Here is a 25,133-nt window from a genome sequence, read left to right as displayed (position 1 = left end):
TTCACTCAGCTCACACTTACTCTCAGCTTACACTCAGCTTACACTCACTCAGCTCACACTCACTCGGCTCACACTCACTCAGCTTACACTCACTCAGCTTACACTCACTCAGCTCACACTCACTCAGCTCACACTCACTCATTCACTCAGCTCACACTCACTCAGCTTACACTCACTCAGCTCACACTCACTCAGCTTACACTCACTCGGCTTACACTCACTCAGCTCACATTCACTCAGCTCACACTCACTCATTCACTCAGCTCACACTCACTCAGCTCACACTCACTCAGCTCACACTCACTCAGCTCACACTCACTCAGCTCACACTCAGCTTACACGCGCTCAGCTTACACTCACTCAGCTCACACTCACTCATTCACTCAGCTCACACACACTCAGCTCACACTCACTCAGCTTACACTCACTCAGCTCAAACTCACTCAGCTCACACTCACTCAGCTCACACTCACTCAGCTCACACTCACTCAGCTTACACTCACTCAGCTCACACTCACTCAGCTCACACTCACTCAGCTCACACTCACTCAGCTCACACTCACTCAGCTCACACTCACTCAGCTCACACTCACTCAGCTTACACTCACTCAGCTCACACTCACTCAGCTCACACTCACTCAGCTCACACTCACTCAGCTCACACTCACTCAGCTCACACTCACTCAGCTTACACTCACTCAGCTCAAACTCACTCAGCTCACACTCACTCAGCTCACACTCACTCAGCTCACACTCACTCAGCTCACACTCACTCAGCTCACACTCACTCAGCTTACACTCACTCACTCATTCACTCAGCTCACACTCACTCAGCTTACACTCACTCACTCATTCACTCAGCTTACACTCACTCAGCTCACACTCACTCAGCTTACACTCACTCATTCAGACTCACTCAGCTCACATTCACTCATTCACTCAGCTCACACTCACTCAGCTCAAACTCAGCTTACACTCACTCAGCTCACACTCAGCTCACACTCACTCAGCTTATACTCACTCAGCTTACACTCACTCAGCTTACACTCAGTCAGCTCACACTCACTCAGCTCTCACTCAGCTTACACTCACTCAGCTTACACTCACTCAGCTTACACTCACTCAGCTCACACTCACTCAGCTCACACTCACTCAGCTCACACTCACTCAGCTCACACTCACTCAGCTCACACTCACTCAGCTTACACTCACTCAGCTCACACTCACTCAGCTCACACTCACTCAGCTTACACTCACTCAGCTCACACTCACTCAGCTCACACTCACTCAGCTCACACTCACTCAGCTCACACTCACTCAGCTCACACTCACTCAGCTTACACTCACTCAGCTTACACTCACTCACTCAGCTTACACTCACTCATTCACTCAGCTCACTCAGCTTATACTCACTCAGCTTACACTCACTCACTTGATCGCCCACTCACTCGATCGTTCATTCACTCTGATGGCTCATTCATTCACTCGATCGCTCGCTTATTCACTTGATCGCTCGCTCATTCATTCACTCGTGCACTTGCTCATTCACTCAGCTTAGATTCGTTCACTTGATCGTTAATTCACTCTAATCACTAGCTCATTCGCTCGATCGCTCATTCACTCAATTGCTCATTTACCCTCTCATTCACTCTGTCACTTACGCTCTTACTCATTCACTCGATTGCTCACTCATTCACTCGCTCACTCCTTCACTTACTCACTCGATCTCTCACTCATTCACTCGCTCACTCGTTCACTCACTCGATCCTTCGCTCATTCACTAATTCGCTCGTCGACTCATTCATTCACTCAGCTTACACTCGCTCGATTGCTCACTCTATCGCTCAATCGATCACTCATTCACTCGCCCGCTAACTTGCTTGCTCATGCACTCGCTCAATCGTTCGCTTGTTCACTCACTCGCTCATTCTCTCCGTCATTTGCTCGCTCTATCACTCGCTCACCCACTCGCTCACCCACTCGCTCATTCACCCGCTCACCCACTCGCAAACCCACTCGCTCATTCACTTGCTCGCTCATTCACTCACTCGCACATTCGCTCAATCACCCGCTCACCCCCTCGCTCACCCACTCGCCCATTCACTTGCTCGCTCATTTATTTACTCATTCACCTACTCACCCACTCGCTCACCCACTCGCTCATTCGCTCACTTGCTTATTTACTCGCTCACGCATCCGTACATTTGCTCATTCACCCACTGACCCACTCGCTCACCCACTCGCTCATTCATTCACTCGCTCATTCACTCGCTTACCCACTCATTCACTTACTCGCTCATTCAGCCACTTGCCCACTCACTCATTCACTTGCTCGCTCATTCACTCCCTTATTCGCTCACCCACTCGCTTATTCGCTCACCCACTCGCTCATTCGCTTACCCTCTTGCTCACTCGCTCATTCACCCACTCGCTCACCCACTTGCTCATTGACTTGCTCGCTCGTTCACTCGCTTACCCACTCGCTCATTCACTCATTTACCCACTCACCCACTCGCTCACCTGCTTGCTCATTCACTCACTTACCTACTCGCTCACTCGCTTATTCGCTCACTAGCTCATTCACCTGCTCACCCCCTCGCTCACCCACTCGTTCATTCGCCCACTCGTTCACCCACTCGCTCACCCACTCGCTTACCCACTCGCTCGCTCACTCACCCAGAGCTCGTTTTGTCTCCGTCTCCCTCTTACCCAGAGTTCCTAGCGAACGTATCTGCCCAGCGTCTGCGGCTGCCCACCGAGGAGGACGTCACCGGGGCAGCCAAGGCCCTGATGCGTCTACAGGACACCTACAGACTGAGGACACGCGACATCGCAGATGGGAACCTACCAGGTACTCACTCATCCACAGAAAGACTCACTCACAGAGGTACTCACAGAGGTACTCACAGAGAGTCTCACTCACAGAGGTACTCACAGAGAGTCTCACTCACAGAAGTACTCACAGAGAGTCTCACTCACAGAATTACTCACTCTGTGAGACCTTCTATGTCTGTGGCTGCTGTCAGCCTGGGCCGGGTCTCAGACCCTAAGTCTCTGAATCTCTAGACCCTGAATTTCTAGACCATGAGTCTCTAGACCCTGAGTCTCGAGTCTTTAGACCCTGAGTCTCTGAGTCTCTAGACCCTGAGTCTCTAGACCCTGAGTCTCTGAGTCTCTAGACCCTGAATCTCTAGACCATGAGTCTCTAGACCCTGAGTCTCTGAGTCTCTATACCCTGAGTCTCTAGACACTGAGTCTCTGAGTCTCTAGACCCTGAGTCTCTGAGTCTCTAGACCCTGAGTCTCTAGACCCTGAGTCTCTGATTCTCCAGACCCTGAGTCTCCAGACCCTGAGTCTCTAGACCCTGAGTCTCTAGACCCTGAGTCTCTAGACCCTGAGTCTCTAGACCCTGAGTCTACACCAGACATGGGCAAAGTACGGCCCCCGGGCCGTATACGGCCCGTTGGGCTTTTTAATCCGGCCCGCCGAACTTGTCCAAATATTATTATTATTAAATTAAATTTTACCTTTCTCCTGTAATGCCCCCATTTCCCCATTAGATGGCGCACTTTGACCGGGAGTGTGGTGTATAGGGCTCGAAAGGGCACATGATCTCGCAATGCATTGTGGGCCGTCAGCGCCATTTTCAGGGTTTGTTTACATTGCCGCGTTGGATTCGGTGCTCCCTTCACTTTTTCGCTTTGCCCTGTGAGCCCTTCTGTAAAATGAGCGGATGAAGGAAACGAAAAGTGGACAATGAGTGCCGAGTGTTTAACACGGAGTGGACAACAAAATGCCGAGAAACTGTCGCAGTTTTCAAGGAGTGCAACATCAGCCGTCACTTGGCTACGAAGCATACTAACGACGCTAAAAAGGAGTCAACGCAAGGCTCAGAGGTTGGCGGCTAAATTTACAGACCCGGCAACATTTTTTTCACCGACAAACTGCGCTTCAAGAGTCGGCTACCAAGGCAAGTTTTTTTGGTGGCATTCGAAATGGCAGAGGCTAGCAAGCCTTTCTCCGAAGGCGAGTTTGTAAAAGAATGCATGGTACAGACAGCAGGCATCTTGTGTCCGGAGATCAAAAGCAAATTTGAAAAAGTCAGTTTATCACGCAGGACTGTGACTCGCCGTGTGGAACTGATTGATGAAAATATAGCCGGCCAATTAAGCAAAAAGTCTGATTTCTTTGAGTTATATTCACTAGCACTGGATGAAAGTACGGACGTAAAAGACAATGCTCAGCTCCTCATTTTTATCTGAGGCATTGACGACAGTTTTTAAATAACAGAGGAGTTTTTGACCATAGAGTCCCCTGAAAGGAACAAAGTGGGGAGAGGACTTGTATAACCAGGTGTCTGCTGTCATCGAAAGAATGAAGCTACCTTGGAGTAAACTTGTCAATGTCACAACGGATGGATCGCCAAATTTATCTGGAAAAAAATGTTGGGCTGCTGAAAAGAATCCAGAATAAAGTGAAAGAGGAAAACCCTGACCAGGATCTTATTTTCCTTCACTGCATCATCCATCAGGAATCCCTGTGTAAGTCTGTATTGCAGCTTAATCATGTCGTGAATCCAGCCGTAAAATTTGTTAACTTTATACGAGCAAGGGGACTTCAGCACCGTAAGTTTATTATGTTCCTGGAGGAAACTGATGCGGATCATCAGGACTTGCTGTACCACTCTCGTGTCCACTGGTTAAGTTTGGGGAAAGTGTTACGAGTGTGGGAGCTGAAAGAGGACATCATCGCATTTTTGGAGTTGATGGGGAAATCTGACGAATTCCCTGAGCTATGCGACAAGAACTGGGCTCAGTGACTTCGCGTTTGCTGTGAACATATTTTCACACGTGAATGAGCTGAATGTGAAACTGCAGGGGAAAGATCAGTTTGTTCACGACATGTACAAACATGTGAAAGCCTTCAAATCCAAGCTCACTTTGTTCTCCAGACAAATTGCGAACAAATATTTTGCTCATTTCCCCCCCACACTTGCCATGCAGGAAGAGGCACCGCGAAACATAAAAAAATACAGCAAATCACTTGAGCACCTGCACGGAGAATTCTGCCCGTAGGTTCTCTGATTTCGAAAACATTGAACAGTCACTTCAGCTGGTGTCCTGTCTGCTGTCACAAGACTCTGAAACAGCACCACGGGAGCTGCAGTTGGAACTGGTAGATCTTCAGTCTGACTTCAGTCCTAAAGTAGAAGTTCAACTCTGTTAAACTGAATGACTTTTATGCTTCACTTAACAGAGCCGCGTTTCCAAACCTCCGGAGGACTGCACGGAAGATGCTGACTTTGTTTTGGCTCGACTTATGTGTGTGAGCAGACATTCCAGCGTCACGAACGCCAACAAAGCCCGTCACAGATGAAAGTTATCGGATCAGCACCTCAGATCTATCCTGAGAATTGCCACAACCAAAATAACTCCAGACTTGGATGCGCTTGCAAAAATGGGAGATCAACAACACTGTTCCCACTGAAACTGAAAGTGATGATGTGTTGCTGCAGCGAGGTTGGAGCCAAATCTCCGACACACAGCCTGCCTGGCTGCTCTAACCTGTTAATGTAGATAATAAAGAAGTTCAAGTGAGGTCATTGGTTTGGGCGCAGGCCTCAGATGTTTTCACGATGTTTGATCAGTCACGTGACGACGTGTTCTTGTATTGTTCATGTTCGTGCAATTTGTTAAATTGCCTTGCAAATAAATGCTTTGCTACCTGTTAAAGGCCAAATCCTTTCATGTAATGATTTTTACATGTCATTTATATTAGTTCACACAAACATTCCATCCATCTGTTCCTGGCCCGGCCTCTCTGTCAAATTTTAGAACCCATTGTGGCCTGCAAATTAAAAAAAAATGCCCACCCCTGCTCTAGACCATGAGTCTCAAGATCCAGAGTCCCTGAGTCTCCAAACCCTGAGTCTCTAGTCCCTGAGTCTCTGAGTCTCTAATCTCTGTGTCTCTAGACCCTGAGTCTCTAAGTCTCTAAACCCTGAGTCTCTAGACCATGAGTCTCTGAGTCTCTAGACCATGAGTCTCTGAGTCTCTAGACCATGAGTCTCTGAGTCTCTAGATCCTGAGGTTCCGAGTTTCTAGACCCTGAGTCTCTGAGTCTCTCGACCATGAGTCTCTGAGTCTCTAGATTGTGAGTCTCTGAGTCTCTAGACCCTGAGGTTCTGAGTCTCTAATCTCTGAGTCTCTAGACCCTGAGGTTCTGTGTCTCTAGACCCTGAGTCTCCAAACCCTGAGTCTCTGAGTCTCTAGACCCTGAGTCTCTGAGTCTGTAGACCCTGAGTCTCTAAGTCTCTCAACCCTGTGTCTCTGAGTCTCTAGACCCATGAGTCTCTGAGTCTCTAGACCCTGAGTATCTGAGTCTCTAGACCCTGAGTCTCTGAGTCTCTAGACCTTGAGTCTCTAGACCCTGCGTCTCTGAGTCTCTAGACCCTGAGTCTCTGAGTCTCTAGACCCTGAGTCTCTAGACCCTGAGTCTCTGAGTCTCTAGACCCTGAGTCTCTGAGTCTCTAGACCCATGAGTCTCTAGACCATGAGTCTCTGAGTCTCTAGACCCTGAGTCTCTAGACCCTGAGTCTCTGAGTCTCTAGACCCTGAGTCTCTGAGTCTCTAGACCCTGAGTCTCTGAGTCTCTAGACCCATGAGTCTCTAGACCCTGAGTTTCTGAGTCTCTAGACCCTGAGTCTCTGAGTCTCTAGACCCTGAGTCTCTGAGTCTCTAGACCCTGAGTCTCTGAGTCTCTAGACCCTGAGTCTCTGAGTCTCTAGACCCTGAGTCTCTGAGTCTCCAAACCCTGAGTCTCTGTGTCTCCAAACCCCGAGTCTCTGAGTCTCTAGACCCTGAGTCTCTGAGTCTGTAGACCCTGAGTCTCTAAGTCTCTAGACCTTGAGTCTCTAGACCCTGAGTCTCTGAGTCTCTAGACCTTGAGTCTCTAGACCATGAGTCTCTGAGTCTCTAGACCCTGAGTCTCTAGACCCTGAGTCTCTGAGTCTCTAGACCCTGAGTCTCTGAGTCTCTAGACCCATGAGTCTCCAAACCCCGAGTCTCTGAGTCTCCAAACCCCGAGTCTCTGTGTCTCCAAACCCCGAGTCTCTGAGTCTCTAGACCCTGAGTCTCTGAGTCTGTAGACCCTGAGTCTCTAAGTCTCTAGACCTTGAGTCTCTAGACCCTGAGTCTCTGAGTCTCTAGACCTTGAGTCTCTAGACCATGAGTCTCTGAGTCTCTAGACCCTGAGTCTCTAGACCCTGAGTCTCTGAGTCTCTAGACCCTGAGTCTCTGAGTCTCTAGACCCATGAGTCTCCAAACCCCGAGTCTCTGAGTCTCCAAACCCCGAGTCTCTGAGTCTCTAGACCCATGAGTCTCTGAGTCTCCAAACCCCGAGTCTCTGAGTCTCTAGTCCCATGAGTCTCTGAGTCTCTAGACCCCGAGTCTCTGAGTCTCTGGACCCCGTAAACCCTTCCTCTCTCCACACCGCTCCACCCTAACCCACCGTCGCTCCCCCTGTGTGCGTGCACGTCCAAGGCGCTAAGTTCCACGACGCGCTGTCTGCTCGCGACTGCTACGACCTGGGCCGCGTCGCCTACACGGAGGGCGACTACCGGCACACGCAGCTGTGGATGCGGCAGGCTCTGCGCATGGTGCGCGGCACCACGTGGCAGAAGCGTCGGGGGGCAGCGGGAGGAGGGGAGAGACGTGGGGCGGAGGACGGAGAAGTGGAGGAGACACCGGGGGGAGGATCAGCGGTGGAGGGGGTGGAGTGGCTGACGGGATCGGCGGCGGTGGACGAGGTGGACGTCTTGGACCACCTGAGCTTCGTGGCGTTTCAGCAGGGGGAGACGGAGGAAGCGTACGCGCTCACGAAGCAGCTGCTCGCGCTGGGTACGAGTGATGGGGGGGCGGGGAGAGAGAGAAGCACAGAGGGAGGGATGTTGTGTGTGTGTGCGTGTGCATGTGTGCGTGGCAGCTGTACCGTTACCGCCTTGACCTCTGTGGGTTACACGAGATCCGGTGGGCTAGTTCTGGAATGTGTCTGTGTAGAGGGGAGAGGCTGCCGTTTGTTTGTCGGGAGGTGGACCGGTACCGCCTGGACCTCTGTCGCTTTCACGAGGTCCGGTGGGCTAGTTCTGGAATGTGTCTGTGTAGAGGAGAGGCTGCCGCTCATCTTTCGGGAGCTGGACCTTGTACCGCTTGGATCCTCTGAGTCTTACACGAGGTCCGGTGGGCTCGTTCATGGAATGCGTCTGTTTAGAGGAAACACTGCATTTTCTTAGCCCTTTCGGTAAAGTCACGTTGAAGGGAAACAATAAAATAATAAAATATATATAAAACAAGAAAATAATAATGTATTTTATTGTTTCCCTTCATCTCATAATAGTATACTTTATTATTTTATTGTTTCCCTTCAACGTGACTTACCGAAAGAGGTAAAAATATGAATTACTGCAGTCACGAAAGCTTTAAATCAAAATTTACACTGCATTTTGTTTGTCGGTATGTGGACCAATACCGCCGAGACCTTTGGGGCTTGCATGAAGTGCAGTGGGCTAGTTCTGGAATGCGTCTCTGTAGAGGAGAGGCTGCCATTTGTTTGTTGGGAGGTGGACCGGCACCGCCGAGACCTTTGTGGCTTACACGACGTCCGGTGGGCTAGTTCTAGAACGTGTCTGTCTGGAGGAGAGGCTGTCACATCTCTCACCCTCATCTCTCCTCATCTCACTCTCCCCATCTCTCTCCCCGTATCCATCTCCCCATCTCCCTCCTCACCACTACCACCACCGCCTCCTCCCAGACCCATCTCACTCTCTCTCCCCATCTCCCCATCTCTCACACACCATCTCCCCATATCTTTCCCCACATTTATCCCCCCATCTCCCCCCCCCCTCAATCTCCCTCTCCCCATGCCCCCCATCCCAATTTCCATCTCTCCATTTCCCCATCTCTCTCTCACTATCCCGCCCCATCTCTCTCTCCCCATGCCCCCCCATCCCAATCTCCATCTCCCCATCATCTCCCCATCATCTCCCCATCATCTCCCCATCATCTCCCCATCATCTCCCCATCATCTCCCCATCATCTCCCCAGACCCGTCTCACGAGCGTGCACAGGGGAACCTGGACTACTTCTCCCGGGCGCTGTCCTCCAAGCGCAAGGGAGACGACGAATCTCAGCTGCTCACCACCGGCATCCGCAGTGACTCCTCGTCGTCGTCGTCGCCGTCCTCGAAGAGGAGGAGGAAGGACACGATGGGGGGAGAGAGACTCGGGGATGACGAGGAGGAGGAGGAGGAGGCGGTGGAAGAGGAAGTGGGGGAGGAGGTGGACGATGGAAGAAGTGCAAGCTACATGAAGCTGTGTCGGGGAGAGGGGATCAAGATGGTGAGTCGGGGGGTTGACGACGGACGACCTCACGGCTCCCTCCACGTCCCTCTGTCTCTCTGTGTCTCTGTGTCTCTGTCTCCCTGTCTCCCTGTCTTTCTGTCTCTCTCTCCCTGTCTCTCTGTCTCTCTGTCTTTCTGTCTCTCTGTCTCCCTGTCTCTCTGTCTCTCTCTCCCTGTCTCTCTCTCTGTCCCTGTCTCCCTGTCTCTCTCTCCCTGTCTCTCTGTCTCTGTCTCTCTGTCTCCCTGTCTCCCTGTCTCCCTGTCTCTCTGTCTCTCTCTCCCTGTCTCTCTCTGTCCCTGGCTCCCTGTCTCTGTCTCTCTCTCCCTGTCTCTCTGTCTCTGTCTCTCTGTCTTTCTGTCTCTCTGTCTCGCTGTCTCTCTCTCTCCCTGTCTCTCTCCCTGTCTCTTAATCTCTCTCTCTCCCTGTCTCTCTCCCTGTCTCTCTCCCTGTCTCTCTCCCTGTCTCTCTGTCTCTCTCTCCCTGTCTCTATCTCTCTCTCCCTGTCTCTCTCTCCCTTCTCTTTCTCCCTGTCTCTCTCTCCCTGTCTCTCTCTCCCTGTCTTTCTCTCCCTGTCTCTGTGTCTCTCTCTCCCTGTCTCTGTGTCTCTCTCTCCCTGTCTCTCTCCCTGTCTCTCCCTTCTCTCTCTCCCTGTCTCCTTGTCTCTCTCTCTCCCTGTCTCTCTCCCTGTCTCCCTGTCTCTCTGTCTCTCTCTCCCTGTCTCTCTCCCTGTCTCCCTGTCTCTCTGTCTCTCTCTCCCTGTCTCTCTCCCTGTCTCCTTGTCTCTCTCTCCCTGTCTCTCTCCCTGTCTCCCTGTCTCTCTGTCTCTCTCTCCCTGTCTCTCTCCCTGTCTCTCTGTCTCTCTCTCCCTGTCTCTGTCTCTCTCCGTGTCCGTCTAGACGGCTTTACGTCGCGCCCGGCTGGGTTGCCGACTGTGGGATGTCAACAGGAGCCCGAGTCTCTCTCTGTCTGTCTCCGTGTCTCTCTGTCTCTCTCTCCCTGTCTCTCTGTCTCTCTCCCTGTCTGTCTCTCTCTCTGTCTCTCTCCCTGTCTCCCTGTCTCTCTCTCCCTGTCTCCCTGTCTCTCCCTGTCTCTTCCTGTCTCTCTCTCCCTGTCTCCCTGTCTGTCTCTCCCCCTGTCTCCCTGTCTCTGTCTCTCTCCCTGTCTGTCTCTCTCTCTGTCTCTCTCCCTGTCTCCCTGTCTGTCTCTCCCCCTGTCTCCCTGTCTCTCTCTCCCTGTCTCTCTGTCTCTCTGCCCCTGTCTCTCTCTCCCTGTCTCTCTCCCTGTCTCTCTGTCTCCTTGTCTCTCCCTGTATCTCTCCCTGCCTCTCTCTCCCCGTCTCCCTCTCCCTGTCTCCCTGTTTCTCTGTCTCTCTGTCTCTCTCTCCCTGTCTCCCTGTCTTTCTCTCTGTCTCCTTGTCTCTCTCCCTGTTTCTCTGTCTCTCTCCCTGTCTTTGTCTCTCTCTCTCTTCCTGTCTCTCTCCCTGTCTCTCTCTCCCTTCTCTCTCTCCCTGTCTCTCTCTCTCTCTCTGTCGCCTTGTCTCTCTCTCCCTGTTTCTCTCTCTCTGTCTCCTTATCTCTCTCTCTCTCCCTGTCTCTCTGTCTCTCTCTGTCTCCTTGTCTCTCTCTCTCCCTGTCTCTCTGTCTCTCTCTGTCTCCTTGTCTCTCTCTCTCCCTGTTTCTCTCTCCCTGTCTCTGTCTCTCTCTCTCCCTGTCTCTCTCCCTGTCTCTCTCTCCCTTCTCTCTCTCCCTGTCTCTGTCTCTCTCTGTCGCCTTGTCTCTCTCTCCCTGTTTCTCTCTCTCTGTCTCCTTATCTCTCTCTCTCTCCCTGCCTCTCTGTCTCTCTCTGTCTCCTTGTCTCTCTCTCTCCCTGTTTCTCTGTCTCCGTGTCCGTCCAGACGTCTAGACGTCGCGCCCGGCTGAGTTGCCGGCTGTGGGACGGCCGGAGGAATCCGCGTCTGCTGCTGCGGCCGCTGCGCCTGGAGGAGGAGTGGGACCGGCCACTCATCGTCCGCTACCACGGAGTGGTGTCAGACCAGGAGATCCACCTCATCAAGGAACTCGCAAAGCCACGGGTGGGAGAGGGGGAGGGGAGAGAGGGGGCAGAGGGGGAGGGTGAGAAAGAGGGGGAGAGGGGGGAGGGAGAGGGAGAGCGGGAGAGGGGGGAGGGAGAGAGGGGGGAGGGAGAGAGGGGGGAGGGAGAGAGGGGGGAAGAGAGAGGGGGGAGGGAGAGAGGGGGGAGGGAGAGGGGGGAGAGGGGGAGGGAGAGAGGGGGGAGAGGGGGGAGAGGGGGTCTCTGGCCATGTCTCTCCCCGTCTCTCCACGTGTCTCCCCATGTCTCTCTCTCTGTGTGTCTCTCTGTGTCTCTGGGTGTCTCTGTCCGTGTGTCTTCATCGTATGTCTCCGTGTGTCTCTCCGTGTGCAGCTGCAGAGAGCCACAGTCCATGACCCTCAGACAGGAGAACTGACGGTCGCTCACTACAGAGTTTCCAAGAGGTGAACACACACAGACACACTCACACAAGACACACAGAGACACACACAACAACAACAACCGCCAATCGCCACTAATTGGCGGTGACGTCACCACGACGCTTGTGCCAGGCTATGTGCACCTTGAGGCCACGAGAAGTGTTGAATGCCCGCTGGCAGGAGGCCACGGGGCAGACCCAGGTGCCACGGGTCGACTGCCTAAGATGACTGGCTGATGCACCACCTGTGCCCCCTACTGTGCCAGCCTGCTGTGCTTTAGCCACCCGGCGCTCCGCTCGTTGTTGTGAGCATCGCTCCTCCGCTGTTGGAGGGCGACTGCCTCCAACTGCCCAGTAGCGTCCTTCACGAGCCTCCTCCACAGAGGCCGATCTTGACACCGCTGGTACCAGTCATCGGCAAGTCCACTCAGCTCCACATCCTCCTGTACCACATCACTCCATCTCTTCTCTAGCCCGTGCCGCGCCCGTTTAGCCCTCTCGATCCAGCTGAACAAAAGCTTAGGCATGCGGTGGCTGGGCATGCGGGCTACATGATCCAGCCAACGCAGCCTGCCCCGCCGGAGGAGCTCACCGATGGGACCTTGCCCAGATCTTTCAAGGATTTGTGAGCTCCTCACACAATCCAGCCTGGTTAAACCCAGGATGGATTGTAGGCAGGCCAGCCCTTAATGTTTCTAACCGGCGAAGATGTTCCATTGGGGGGGGTCCACGTTTCGCAGCGTAGAGAAGGTAGGGAATGACTGTGGCTGAGAAGACCTGAAGCTTAGTGCGAAGCGACGGACCAGGTAGCTTCCACACAGCGTTACGCAACCAATTAAAAGATATTGCCGCTCGACTAATTCGGAGTGAGACCTCTGCTGTCAAACCGGAGCCGGTCATGAGCACACTGCCAAGGTATGGGAAACTCTCCACTCTCTCCACCACTGCCCCATCACCAATTGGGAGTTGTGGGGGTGGAGTGTCCGATGGTACAAAATACCCAGGCAGGTGCTTCGTTTTGGTGGGGCTGATGGTAAGGCCCCACCAATAGGGAGCCATCCCTTGACCACACCCGGGCATCGATCAGCCACCCATTGTATTTGTACCAGATGGAAATTCCTCCGGTACAGCCATCGAAGGCTTCACGAACTCTGTGGTCGAAATAGTTGTTAAATAATGTGAGAGCCAGGGGACATTCCTGTCGCACCCCAAGGTGAACAGGGAATGGCTCTGACTCCCGGCCACAAAGTTTTACCCGGGCCCGCTCACCATCATGAAGGTCCTTAATGATTGTGAGCAGAGGTTCAGGGACCCCAAAAGCATGAAGAGCAAACCAGAGCCCAGGCCTACTGATGGTATTATAGGACTTGACCAGGTCAATAAAGCAGAGATCTAGGTCTTGTTGGAATTCCCTACACCTCTGCTGTAGCAGACGGACAGAAAATATGGCATCTGTGCAGGACTGCCCTTTCCTGAAACCGCATTGGGGCTCTGCAAGCTTCTCCTCAGCGTGCCTGGCAAGGCGATATTGGATAATCCTTTCCAGGACCTGCGGAACCCATCCACTGGTCCAGATTGTTGTTATGGTGTCATGTAGGGCAGTCTGCGCACAAACGCCACCCTCCCTCAGCCTTTAACTTGAGAGGTCATCTTTGCCCAGTGTCTTTCCTGGTCTCAGATTCTGGTTCGCCTTCAGTACTTCCTCATCAGATGGCACCTCAGCCAGCATCTCACAGGGGGTGACTTCTTCCAATATTTGAGGCACCGCAGCCTCTGCAGGGTCATCCTCACTTTGTGCCACGATGTTTTCCTGGCTGAGGGATTTCCCTTCCCCCAGGACCTCACAGAAATGCTCAGCAAATCTGCAAACCTGTTCCTGGGGGTCGGAGATTGAATCACCGTCCTTTCCCCTGATGGTAATAGGTGTGGCACTGCAAGTTACTTTTTTGATGGAGTTAAAGAGCGATTTGTGATCACGGGCCACTGAGGCAGACTCCATCTCCTCAGCAACCCGCGACCACCACCCATCCTTGCAGCGCCTCACGGCTCTCCGAACCTCCGAGCGAAGGCTGCGGTAAGCCTCCTCATTCTCCGACGTGGGATTCTGTAGCCGATGACAGTGGGACTGTCGCTTTTTCTCAGCCAGCCTGAACACGTCCACTGTCAGCCAGGCTCTCTGGGGAGGTCTGGACCGCGTACCCAAAGCAGCCATTGCAGCTGCATGAGCCACAGTCCTAAACCTCGCCCATTTCCCCTTGACATCAGGAGGAGTAGGGGAAGATGCCAACCCCAGAAGGCATCTGACTCATCGGCTTTGCCTGCATCCCTCCACGGATATTCATCTTCGGTGGGGGCATAAGTAACCACGACCACCACTCCTCGCCTCCGGTTGATGGGAAGGCGAGCCCAAAGTAGCCTGGGGCTTACAGCTTCCCACACCTCACCGTCACGCTCCCACACCCCCTTCTATCTTTTGTTTAGAAGAGCCACTCCCTGTTGTTTGGCAGTCTCCTGCCCCGAGTAGAGGACTGTCCACCCCTCATGGTGACAGGAGCCAGAGCCGGTCCACCGGACCTCCTGAATACCACAGAGATCCAGGCGGTACCGGTCCAGCTCCCGACAGTGGAGTGGCAGCCTCTCCTCCACAGTGAGCGTTCGAACATTCTACGTGGCCACCTGCAGTGGCTTTTTGCTGCTTCTGGAGGAGCCCCGAGGGTAAGGATTCAGTCTCCTGGCTCCGCCAAATGGGGTTTCGCCAGGAGACGTCATAGACGCCTGTCCCCCCGGGGCCTCCGGCACAAGCTTAATACATTTTTTAAATAGTCGTTTGGCGGTAGTTAATTGCAGGTGGAAGGGTTACCAGCCCCTCGCACTTGTCCAGAGCCCCCATTTGGCCACTGTGGTGGTTACAAATGCCATGAAGGGAAATGGCCAATCTGAGTTGGCCCTCCCCCCACTGCACTGCTCACCACAGCGTTGCCGTCCAGCACCAACGAGGAGGTAGGGGGTTGTTTTGTCGGACACATTCACACACAGACACACACACAGATAGACACACACACACAGACACACACATACACACAGATAGACACACACACACAGATACACACACAGACACACACACAGATAGACACACACAGATAGACACACACAGATAGACACACACAGATAGACACACAGATAGACACACAGACAACAACCGCCATTCGCCACTAAGTGGCGGTGACGTCACCACGACGCTTGTGCCAGGCCATGTGCACCTTGAGGCCACGTGAAGTGTCGAACGCCCGCGGGCAGGAGGTCACGGGGCAGACCCAGGTGCCACGAGTCGACTGACTGAGATGACTGGCTGGTGCACCACCTGTGCCCCCTACTGTGCCAACCTGCTGTGGTTTTGCCACCCGGCGCTCCGCTCGTTGTTATGAGCGTCGCTCCTCCGCCCTCCGTTGCTATTGGAGGGCGACTGCCTCCAACTGCCCAGTAGCATCCTCACGAGCCGCCTCCACAGAGGCCGATCTTGACACCGCTGGTACCAGTCATCGGCAAGTCCACTCAGCTCCACGTCCTCCTGTACCACATCACTCCATCTCTTCTCTAGCCCGGGCCGTGCCTGTTTAGCCCCCTCGATCCGGCCGAGCAAAAGCTGTTTCGGCATGCGGTGGCTGGGCATGCGGGCTACATGACCCAGCCAACGCAGCCTTGCCTGCCGGAGGAGCTCACCGATGGGACCTTGCCCAGATCTTTCAAGAATTTGTGAGCTCCTCACACAATCCAGCCTGGTTAAACCCAGGATGGATCGTAGACAGGCTAGCCTAAATGTTCCTAACCAGCGAAGATGTTCCATTAGGGGGGTCCACGTTTCGCAAGCGTAGAGAAGGGAGGGAATGACCGTGGCCGAGAAGACCTGAAGCTTAGTGCGGAGCGATAGAGCAGGTAGCTTCCACACAGCGTTATGCAACCGATGAAAAGATATTGCTGCTCGACTGATTCGGAGTGAGACCTCTGCTGTTAAACTGGATCCAGTCATAAGCACACTGCCCAGGTATGGGAAACTCTCCACTCTCTCCACAACTGCCCCATCACCGATCGGGAGTTGTGGGGGTGGAGTGTCCGATGGCACAAAATACCCAGGCAGGTGCTTAGTTTTGGTGGGGCTGATGGTAAGGCCCCACCTCTTAGTGGCACGCTCCAGTCTCAGCAGCAGCGTCTCCAACTCCTCCTCTGACTGAGCAGCTATTACCAAATCATCAGCATACATAACGTGGTTGAGCAATAGGGAGCCATCCCTTGACCGCACCCGGGCATCGATCAGCCTCCCATTATATCTGTACCATATGGAGATTCCCCCGGTACAGCTATTGAAGGCTTCACGAACTACGTGGTCAAAATAGATGTTAAATAATGTGGGAGCCAGAGGACATCCCTGTCGCACCCCAAGGTGTACAGGGAATGGCTCTGACTCCCGGCCACGTAGTTTTACCCGGGCCCGCTCACCATCATGAAGGTCCTTAATGATCGTGAGCAGAGGGTCAGGTACTCCAAAAGCATGAAGAACGACCCAGAGCCCAGGCCTACTGATGGTATCATAGGCCTTGACCAGGTCAATAAAGCAGAGATGTAGGTCTTGTTGGAATTCCCTACACCTCTGCTGTAGCAGACGGACAGAAAATATGGCATCTGTGCAGGACCGCCCTTTCCTGAAACTGCATTGGGGCTCCGCAAGCCTCTCCTTAGCGTACCTGGCAAGGCGATGCTGAATAATCCTTGCCAGGACCTTTCCCGGCACACTGAGGAGTGAGATGCCCCTGTAGTTGTTACAGTCTGTGCGGACACACACACAGACACACACACAGACACACACAGACACACAAAGATAAAAAGACAAAGATCCCCCATATAGCCTTAACAGACTGTAGGGGCAAGTGCTGTTAGCGAGCACCTTTTAAGGCCGGAACGGTACACGAGGGGGTGGGTGGCCAGCACCATGCCCGACCGCCTTTGTCTCCCTAGTGGCAATGTTTATACACCGCACCAGGTACTCATTTGAGGCTGAGTCGACCTAGGGGAGGCCCGGGACCGGTTCAGATAATCGTCACTGGTGTTGGCCGTGAGCGGGAATCGAACCCGGGTCGCCAGGTTCATAGCGCAGCGCGCTAACCGCTACACTATCGCTCCCCACACACACACACAGACACACACACAGACACACACACAGACACACACACAGACACACACTTACACACGAGGAGATGGGTCTCTCACTGAATCTCTCTCCTCCCTGTGTATCCCTCTTCCTATCTCCATCTCTTTCCCCCTCTTTCTCCCCACCTCTCTCGCCCCCTCTCTGTCCTCTCTCTCTCCCCCTTCTCTCTTCCCCCTCTCTCTATCTCACCCCACCTCTCTCTCCCCCTCCCTCTCTCCGTCTTTCCGGGGCAGTGCTTGGCTGAGATCTGAGCATCACCCCCTGGTGCAGAGACTCAACGAGAGAGTGGCCGATATCACTGGGCTCAACATGGACACTGCAGAGGAGCTACAGGTGAGTGAGTGGGTGAGTGAGTGAGTGGGTGAGTGAGTGGGTGGGTGGGTGAGTGGGTGGGTAAGTGGTTGAATGGGTGCATGGGTTAGTGGGTGGGTGAGTGAGTGAGTAGGTGAGTGAGGGGGTGAGTAGGTGAGAGAGTGAGTAGGCGAGTGAGTGGGTGGGTGGGCGCGTGGGTGGGCGCGTGGGTGGGCGCGTGGGTGGGTGAGCAGATAAACGGTGGTTGTGATGCTGATGTTGATGTTGCAGGTGGCTAACTATGGCATGGGTGGACAATATGATCCTCATTTCGACTTTGGTCGGGTAAGAATTTTACCCACTCACCCACCCACACACTCATCCACCCACCCACTGGTTCACCCACTTACTCATCCACCCACCCACCCACTCACCCCCCCACTCACCGCCCCACTCACCCACTCCACGTGTACACACGCACACAAACTCTCTCTTTGTCCCGATATATCTGGCGTTGAGTGGAGTATAACGATAACCTGTGTAATGTCTCTCTCTCCCCCTCTATCTCTGCCTCTCCCTCTCTCCCTTATCTCTCTTCATCTCTCTCTCCCCCTCTATCTCTGCCTCTCTTCCCCTCTATTCCTCTTTCTCTCTCTCTCTCTCTCTGCGAGTTCAGAAGGAGGAGCCGGATGCCTTTAAGGAACTCGGGACGGGGAACCGCATGGCAACGTTTCTTATCTATGTGAGAGACGCAAAGAGACACATAGAGACACATAGAGACGCATATACAGGTAGTCTTTGTATCTCACTCTCCCCATGTCTCTCTCTAGATGAGCGATGTGCCAGCCGGAGGAGCCACTGTGTTTCCAGATGTTGGAGCGGCAATTTGGCCAATAAAGGTTTGTGTGGGTTCACGATGGCCGTGTGGGTGGGGTTCACGGCGGCCGTGTGGGTGGGGTTCACGATGGCCGTGTGGGTGGGGTTCACGGTGGCCGTGTGGGTGGGGTTCACGGTGGCCGTGTGGGTGGGGTTCACGGTGGCCGTGTGGGTGGGGTTAAAGGTGGCCGTGTGGGTGGGGTTAAAGGTTGCCGTGTGGGTGGGGTTCAAGGTGGCCGTGTGGGTGGGGTTCACGGTGGCCGTGTGGGTGGGGTTCAAGACGGCCGTGTGGGTGGGGTTCAAGACGGCCGTGTGGGTGGGGTTCACGGTGGCTGTGTGGGTGGGGTTCACGGTGGCTGTGTGGGTGGGGTTCACGGTGGCTGTGTGGGTGGGGTTCACGGTGGCTGTGTGGGTTGGGTTCACGGTGGCAGTGTGGGTGGGGTTCAAGGTGGCCGTGTGGGTGGGGTTCACGGTGGCTGTGTGGGTGGGGTTCACGGTGGCTGTGTGGGTGGGGTTCACGGTGGCTGTGTGGGTGGGGTTCACGGTGGCTGTGTGGGTTGGGTTCACGGTGGCAGTGTGGGTGGGGTTCAAGGTGGCCGTGTGGGTGGGGTTCAAGGTGGCCGTGTGGGTGGGGTTAAAGGTGGCCGTGTGGGTGGGGTTAAAGGTGGCCGTGTGGGTGGGGTTCAAGATGGCTGTGTGGGTGGGGTTCAAGGTGGCTGTGTGGGTGGGGTTCAAGGTGGCTGTGTGGGTGGGGTTCACGATGGCCGTGTGGGTGGGGTTCACGGTGGCCGTGTGGGTGGGGTTCACGGTGGCCGTGTGGGTGGGGTTCACGGTGGCCGTGTGGGTGGGGTTCACGGTGGCCGTGTGGGTGGGGTTCACGGTGGCCGTGTGGGTGGGGTTCACGGTGGCCGTATCTTATTCTCCCTCCCTGTGTGTCTCTCTCCCCGCGTCTCTCTCCTCGTGTTTGTGTGCAGGGCACGGCCGTTTTCTGGTTTAATTTGCTTGCGAGCGGAGAGGGCGACTACAGCACGAGACACGCGGCCTGCCCCGTCCTAGTGGGGAGCAAGTGGGGTGAGAGACATGGGGAGAGAGACACGGAGAGAGAGAGACACGGGGAGAGAGAGACACGGGGAGAGAGAGACACGGAGAGAGAGACACGGAGAGAGACACGGGGAGAGAGAGACACGGCGGTTTGAGAGACACGGGGAGAGAGAGACACGGGGGGGAGAGAGACACGGGGAGAGAGAGAGAGACACGGGGAGAGAGAGAGAGGCACGGGGAGAGAGAGAGAGACACGGGGCGAGAGAGAGAGACACGGGGCGAGAGAGACACGGGGAGAGAGAGACACGGGGAGAGAGAGACACGGGGCGAGAGAGACACAGGGAGAGAGAGAGACACGGGGAGAGAGAGACACGGGGAGAGGGAGACACGGGGAGAGGGAGACACGGGGAGAGGGAGACACGGGGAGAGAGAGACACGGGGAGAGAGAGACACGGGGAGAGAGAGACACGGGGAGAGAGAGAGAGACACGGGGAGAGAGAGAGAGACACGGGGAGAGAAAGAGAGACACTGGGAGAGAGAGACACAGAGAGAGAGACACACAGGGAGAGAGAGACATGGGGAGAGAGAGAGACACCGGGAGAGAGAGAGACACGGGGAGAGAGACACGGGGAGAGAGAGACACGGGGAGAGAGAGACACGGGGAAAGAGAGACAAGGGGAGAGAGAGACACGGAGAGAGACACAGGGAGAGACACGGGGAGAGAGAGAGACACGGAGAGAGAGAGAGACACGGGGAGAGAGAGAGAGACACGGGGAAAGAGAGAGAGACAAGGGGAGAGAGAGACACGGGGAGAGAGACACAGGGAGAGACACGGGGAGAGAGAGAGACACGGGGAGAGAGAGAGAGAGAGACACGGGGAGAGAGAGAGAGAGACACGGGGAGAGAGAGAGACACGGGGAGAGAGAGAGACACGGGGAGAGAGACACGGGGAGAGAGAGACACAGGGAGAGAGAGAGACACGGGGAGAGAGAGAGACACAGGGAGAGAGAGAGACACGGGGAGAGAGAGAGACACGGAGAGAGAGACACAGGGAGAGACACGGGGAGAGAGAGAGACATGGGGAGAGAGAGACACGGGGAGAGAGAGAGACACGGGGAGAGAGAGAGAGACACGAGGAGAGAGAGAGACACGGGGAGAGAGAGAGACACGGGGAGAGAGAGAGACACGGGGGGAGAGAGAGAGACACGGGGAGAGACCCGGAGAGAGAGAGACACGGGGAGACATGGGGAGAGAGAGACACGGGGAGACATGGGGAGAGAGAGACACACGGGGAGAGAGAGACACGGGGAGACATGGGGAGAGACACACGGGGAGAGAGACACACGGGGAGAGAGAGACACACGGGGGGAGAGAGACACGGGGAGAGAGAGACACGGGGAGAGAGAGACACGGGGAGAGAGAGAGAGACACAAGGAGAGAGAGAGACACGGGGAGAGAGAGAGACACGGGGAGAGAGAGAGACACGGGGGGAGAGAGAGAGACACGGGGAGAGACCCGGAGAGAGAGAGACACGGGGAGACATGGGGAGAGAGAGACACGGGGAGACATGGGGAGAGAGAGACACACGGGGAGAGAGAGACACGGGGAGACATGGGGAGAGACACACGGGGAGAGAGACACACGGGGAGAGAGAGACACACGGGGGGAGAGAGACACGGGGAGAGAGAGACACGGGGAGAGAGAGACACGGGGAGAGAGAGACACGGGGAGAGAGAGACACGGGGAGAGAGAGACACGGGGAGACATGGGGAGAGAGACACACACAGGGAGAGACACGGGAAGAGAGAGACACACGGGGAGAGAGAGACACGGGGAGAGAGACACAGGGAGAGAGAGAGACACAGGGAGAGAGACTTGCTATGTGTATTGTGGTGTATCATCTCCGTGCGTCTCTCTCTCCGCAGTCTCTAACAAGTGGATTCATGAACGAGGCCAGGAGTTTAAACGGCCATGCTCACTCAACCAGACAGAGTGACCGCTCACTCACCCACTCAGTCACTCGCTCACTCAGTCACTCACCCACTCAGTCACTCACCCACTCAGTCACTCACCCACTCAGTCACTCACCCACTCCGTCACTCACCCACTCCGTCACTCACCCACTCCGTCGCTCACCCACTCCGTCGCTCACCCACTCAGTCGCTCACCCACTCAGTCACTCACCCACTCAGTCACTCACCCACTCAGTCACTCACCCACTCAGTCACCCACTCACCAATACCTGCCATTCGCCACTAAGTGGCGGTGACGTCACCACGGAACTTGTGCCAAGCTATGTCCATGTTAAGGCCACGTGAAGTGTGGAACCCCCACTTGCAGGAGGTCACAGGGCAGACCCAGGTGCCACGGGTCGACTGACAGATGAGTGGCTGAGGCACCACATGTGCCCCCGACTGTGCCAACTTGATGTGCTTTAGCCACCCGGCGCTCCGCTCGTTGTTGTGAGCTTTGCTGCTCCGCCCTCCGTTGTTGTTGGAGGGCGACTACCTCCAACTGCCCAGTAGCGTCCTTCACGAGCCTCCTCCACAGAGGCCGATCTTGACACCGCTGGTACCAGTCATCGGCAAGTCCACTCAGCTCCACATCCTCCTGTACCACTCCATCTCTTCTCTAGCCCGTGCTGCGCCCGTTTAGCCCCCTTAATCCGGCCGAACAAAAGCTGTTTCGGAATGCGGTGGCTGGGCATGCGGGCTACATGACCCAGCCAACGCAGACTTGCCTGCCGGAGGAGCTCACCAATGGGACTTTATCCAGATCTTTCAAGGATTTGTGAGCTCCTCACACAATCCAGCCTGGTTAAACCCAGGATGTATCGTAGGCAGGCCAGCCTAAATGTTTCTAAACAGCGAAAATGTTCCATTCAGGGGGTCCACGTTTCACAAGCGTAGAGAAGGGAGGGAATGACCATGGCCGAGAAGGCCTGAAGCTTCGTGTGTAGCGACAGACCAGGTAGCTTCCACACAGTGTTACGCAACTGATTTATAGATATTGCCGCTCGACTGATTCGGAGTAAGACCTCTGCTGTTAAACTGGAGCCGGTCATAAGCACACTGCCCAGGTATGGGAAACTCTCCACTATCTGCACAACTGCCCCATCACCGATTGGGAGTTGTGGGGGTGGAGTGTCCGATGGTACAAAATCCATAGGCAGGTGCTTAGTTTTGGTGGGGCTGATGGTAAGGCCCCACCCTCTCAGTGGCAGGTTCAGCAGCAGCGCCTCCAACTCCCCCTCTGAGACAGCATCAATCACCAGATCATCGGCATACATAACGTGGTTGACCAATAGGGAGTCATCACTGGACCGCACCCGGGCATCGATCAGCCTCCCACTGTATCTGTACTAGATGGAAATTCCTCCGGTACAGCCATCGAAGGCTTCACGAACTACGTGCTCAAAATAGATGTTAAATAATGTTGGAGCCAGAGGACATCCGTTACACCCAAAGTTGAACAGGGAATGGATCCGACTCCTGGCCACATAGTTTTACCCGGGCCCGCTCACCATCATATGAAGGTCCTTAATGATCGTGAGCAGAGGGTCAGGGACTCCAAAAGCACGAAGAACAACCCAGAGCCCAGGCCTACTGATGGTATCATAGGCCTTGACCAGGTCGAGAAAGCAGAGATGTAGGTCTTGTTGCAATTCCCTACACCTCTGCTGTAGCAGACGGACAGAAAATGGCATCTGTAGGGGACTGCCCTTTCCTGAAACCGCATTGGGGCTCCGCAAGCCTCTCCTCAGCGTGCCTGGCGAGGCGATGTTGAATAATCCTTGCCAGGACCTTTCCCGGCACACTGAGGAGTGAGATGCCCCTGTAGTTGTTACAGTCTGTGCGGTCCGCCTTCTTAGAGGGGGACCACCAGGGCATACTTCCAATCCTGCGGATCCCGTCCAGCGGTCCAGACTGTTGTTATGATGTCATATAGGGCAGTCTGTGCACAAACGCTGCCCTCCCTCAGCATTTCGCTTGGGAGATCATCTCTGCCCCGCTGCCTTTCCTGGTCTCAGACTCCGGATCGCCTTCAGTACTTCCTCAACAGATGGCACCTCAGCCAGCCACTCACAGGGGGTGACTTCTTCTTCCAATATTTGAGGCACCGCAGCCTCAGCAGGGTCATCCCCACTTTGTGCCACATTGTTTTCCTGGCTGAGGGATTTCCCCCCCCCCCCCCCCCCCCACGGAACCTCACAGAAATGCTCAGCAAATCTGCAAACCTGTTCCTTTGGGTCGCAGATTGGATCACCATTCTTTTCGCTAATGATGATAATAGGTGTGGCGCTGCAAGTTACTTTTTGATGGAATTGGAGCGATTTGTGATCACGGGCCACTGAGGCAGATTCCATCTCCTCAGCAACCTGCGACCACCACCCATCTTAGCAGCGCCTCACGGCTCTCCGAACCTCCCAGCGAAGGCTGTGGTAAGCCGCCTCATTCTCTGATGCTGTAGATGAGAATGGGCCTGTTGCTTTTTCTCAGCCAGCCTGAGCATGTCCTCTTGTCAGCCAGGGTCTCTGGGGAGGTCTGGACCGCGTACCCAAGCAGCCATTGCAGCTGCATGAGCCACAGTCCTAAACCTCGCCCATTTCCCCTCGACATCAGGAGTAGATGATGCCAACCTCAGCCGCAGCCGATGAAATTCTCGCTTGCAACTTTCATCAACTGAGACCAGAGGCCACTAAGGGTTTGAATGGGGTCCTGGGTGTACACCCACCACCGGAGGGGAAGAATGGCAGGCGCATCTTGCAGATGACAAGTCGATGGTCAGCAGGCAGATCAGCTCCACAGGAGGTCCTGGTGTCAAGGACATGGGCCCGCATCCGCTGTTCCGTCAAACACACACACACGGGTCGGATATGCGACGTCCTAACCAAAGATTCACTGTTGTTCACTAACTCGGGAGTTTGTGTGATGTTGATATTTTATAACCGATGGTGATAAAAATAATACGAATAAGAATAATATACTGCAGATTTTTTGTTAAAAATGTTAAACAATTTTTTTTTTAATTTCAACCGCAGCCCGTTCTTGTTTCAACGAGGCATCGCCTGCACCTTGTGAGCGTCGTTTTAGTTTATTTTTTTACGCGCTAGTCCTGCGGAGAGAGATGTCTTCGATATGAGATGTGCCTTATACGATGCTGTCGAGGTTATAATGAGTCTCGTTAGTACATCTCGCGAGCGGTTGCAATGTCTGTGGGGGGTGGGGGTAGGAAATAGAAATATCTTTGATATGCCTCATCGGATTCCTGCAGTGATTAATAAATGTGACGATTCTGAGACTCGCAAGAGAGACGGACTCGCAGAGGTACTCCAACTTGGAGACACGGACACTCACACAGACTTGCACAGACTCAAGACTCGCATAGAGATCCAGAGACTCGCACGGAAACACCCACCCACACACGGGTCGGATATGCGACGTCCGAACCAAAGATTCACTGTTGACGACTAACTCGGGGATTTGTGTGATGTTGAGATTTCATAACCGATGGTGATGATATACTGCCGATTTTTTTTTTAAATATTAAAAAAAACAATTTCAACCGCACTTCTGTTTCACCGAGGTGTCTGTAAGTCGCAGCTTTCGCGTACCAAAAACTAAGCCACGTCTGAACCTGGTGGAGCAATACGCCTCGACGCGTGTTTGACGCGTCTTAAATCACAGTTTATTTCTTACTTGATTTGAAGCTTTCGTGACTTGCAGGAATCCACGCACTTTGGTACTCTCGGTGGGGTCATCACTGTAGTAAGGAAGAACGTAAAGAATGGATGACGGACCTTCCGATCGCAACACAAGCAGCGTCCGTCGTCAGACGTGAAACAGCCACGGCAGAGG

The 25,133-nt window shown here is 54.3% G+C and overlaps 1 protein-coding gene across 1 annotated transcript in view; it reads left to right on the top strand.

Annotated features, from left to right (window-relative positions):
- LOC116956856 (prolyl 4-hydroxylase subunit alpha-1-like) overlaps window positions 1-24,845 on the top strand; it is a 36,642-nt gene extending 11,797 nt beyond the window's left edge. Inside the window, exons 5-15 of the mRNA XM_032978704.2 lie at window positions 2,714-2,851; window positions 7,542-7,898; window positions 9,102-9,394; window positions 11,292-11,468; window positions 11,819-11,889; window positions 17,301-17,400; window positions 17,650-17,703; window positions 18,035-18,100; window positions 18,189-18,257; window positions 19,209-19,305; window positions 21,201-24,845. Coding sequence (XP_032834595.2) covers window positions 2,714-2,851; window positions 7,542-7,898; window positions 9,102-9,394; window positions 11,292-11,468; window positions 11,819-11,889; window positions 17,301-17,400; window positions 17,650-17,703; window positions 18,035-18,100; window positions 18,189-18,257; window positions 19,209-19,305; window positions 21,201-21,271 — 1,493 coding nt within the window. The 3' untranslated portion in view covers window positions 21,272-24,845. The remainder of the gene's footprint in view (window positions 1-2,713; window positions 2,852-7,541; window positions 7,899-9,101; window positions 9,395-11,291; window positions 11,469-11,818; window positions 11,890-17,300; window positions 17,401-17,649; window positions 17,704-18,034; window positions 18,101-18,188; window positions 18,258-19,208; window positions 19,306-21,200) is intronic.
- Window positions 24,846-25,133: the final 288 nt, after the last annotated feature.

Source organism: Petromyzon marinus, chromosome 68 (genome assembly GCF_048934315.1).
Source record: "Petromyzon marinus isolate PM22_M1 ecotype Great Lakes invasive population chromosome 68, UKy_Petmar_22M1.pri1.0, whole genome shotgun sequence".
Classification (NCBI taxonomy): Eukaryota; Metazoa; Chordata; class Hyperoartia; order Petromyzontiformes; family Petromyzontidae; genus Petromyzon; species Petromyzon marinus.
This window is presented reverse-complemented; position numbering and strand designations above follow the sequence as displayed.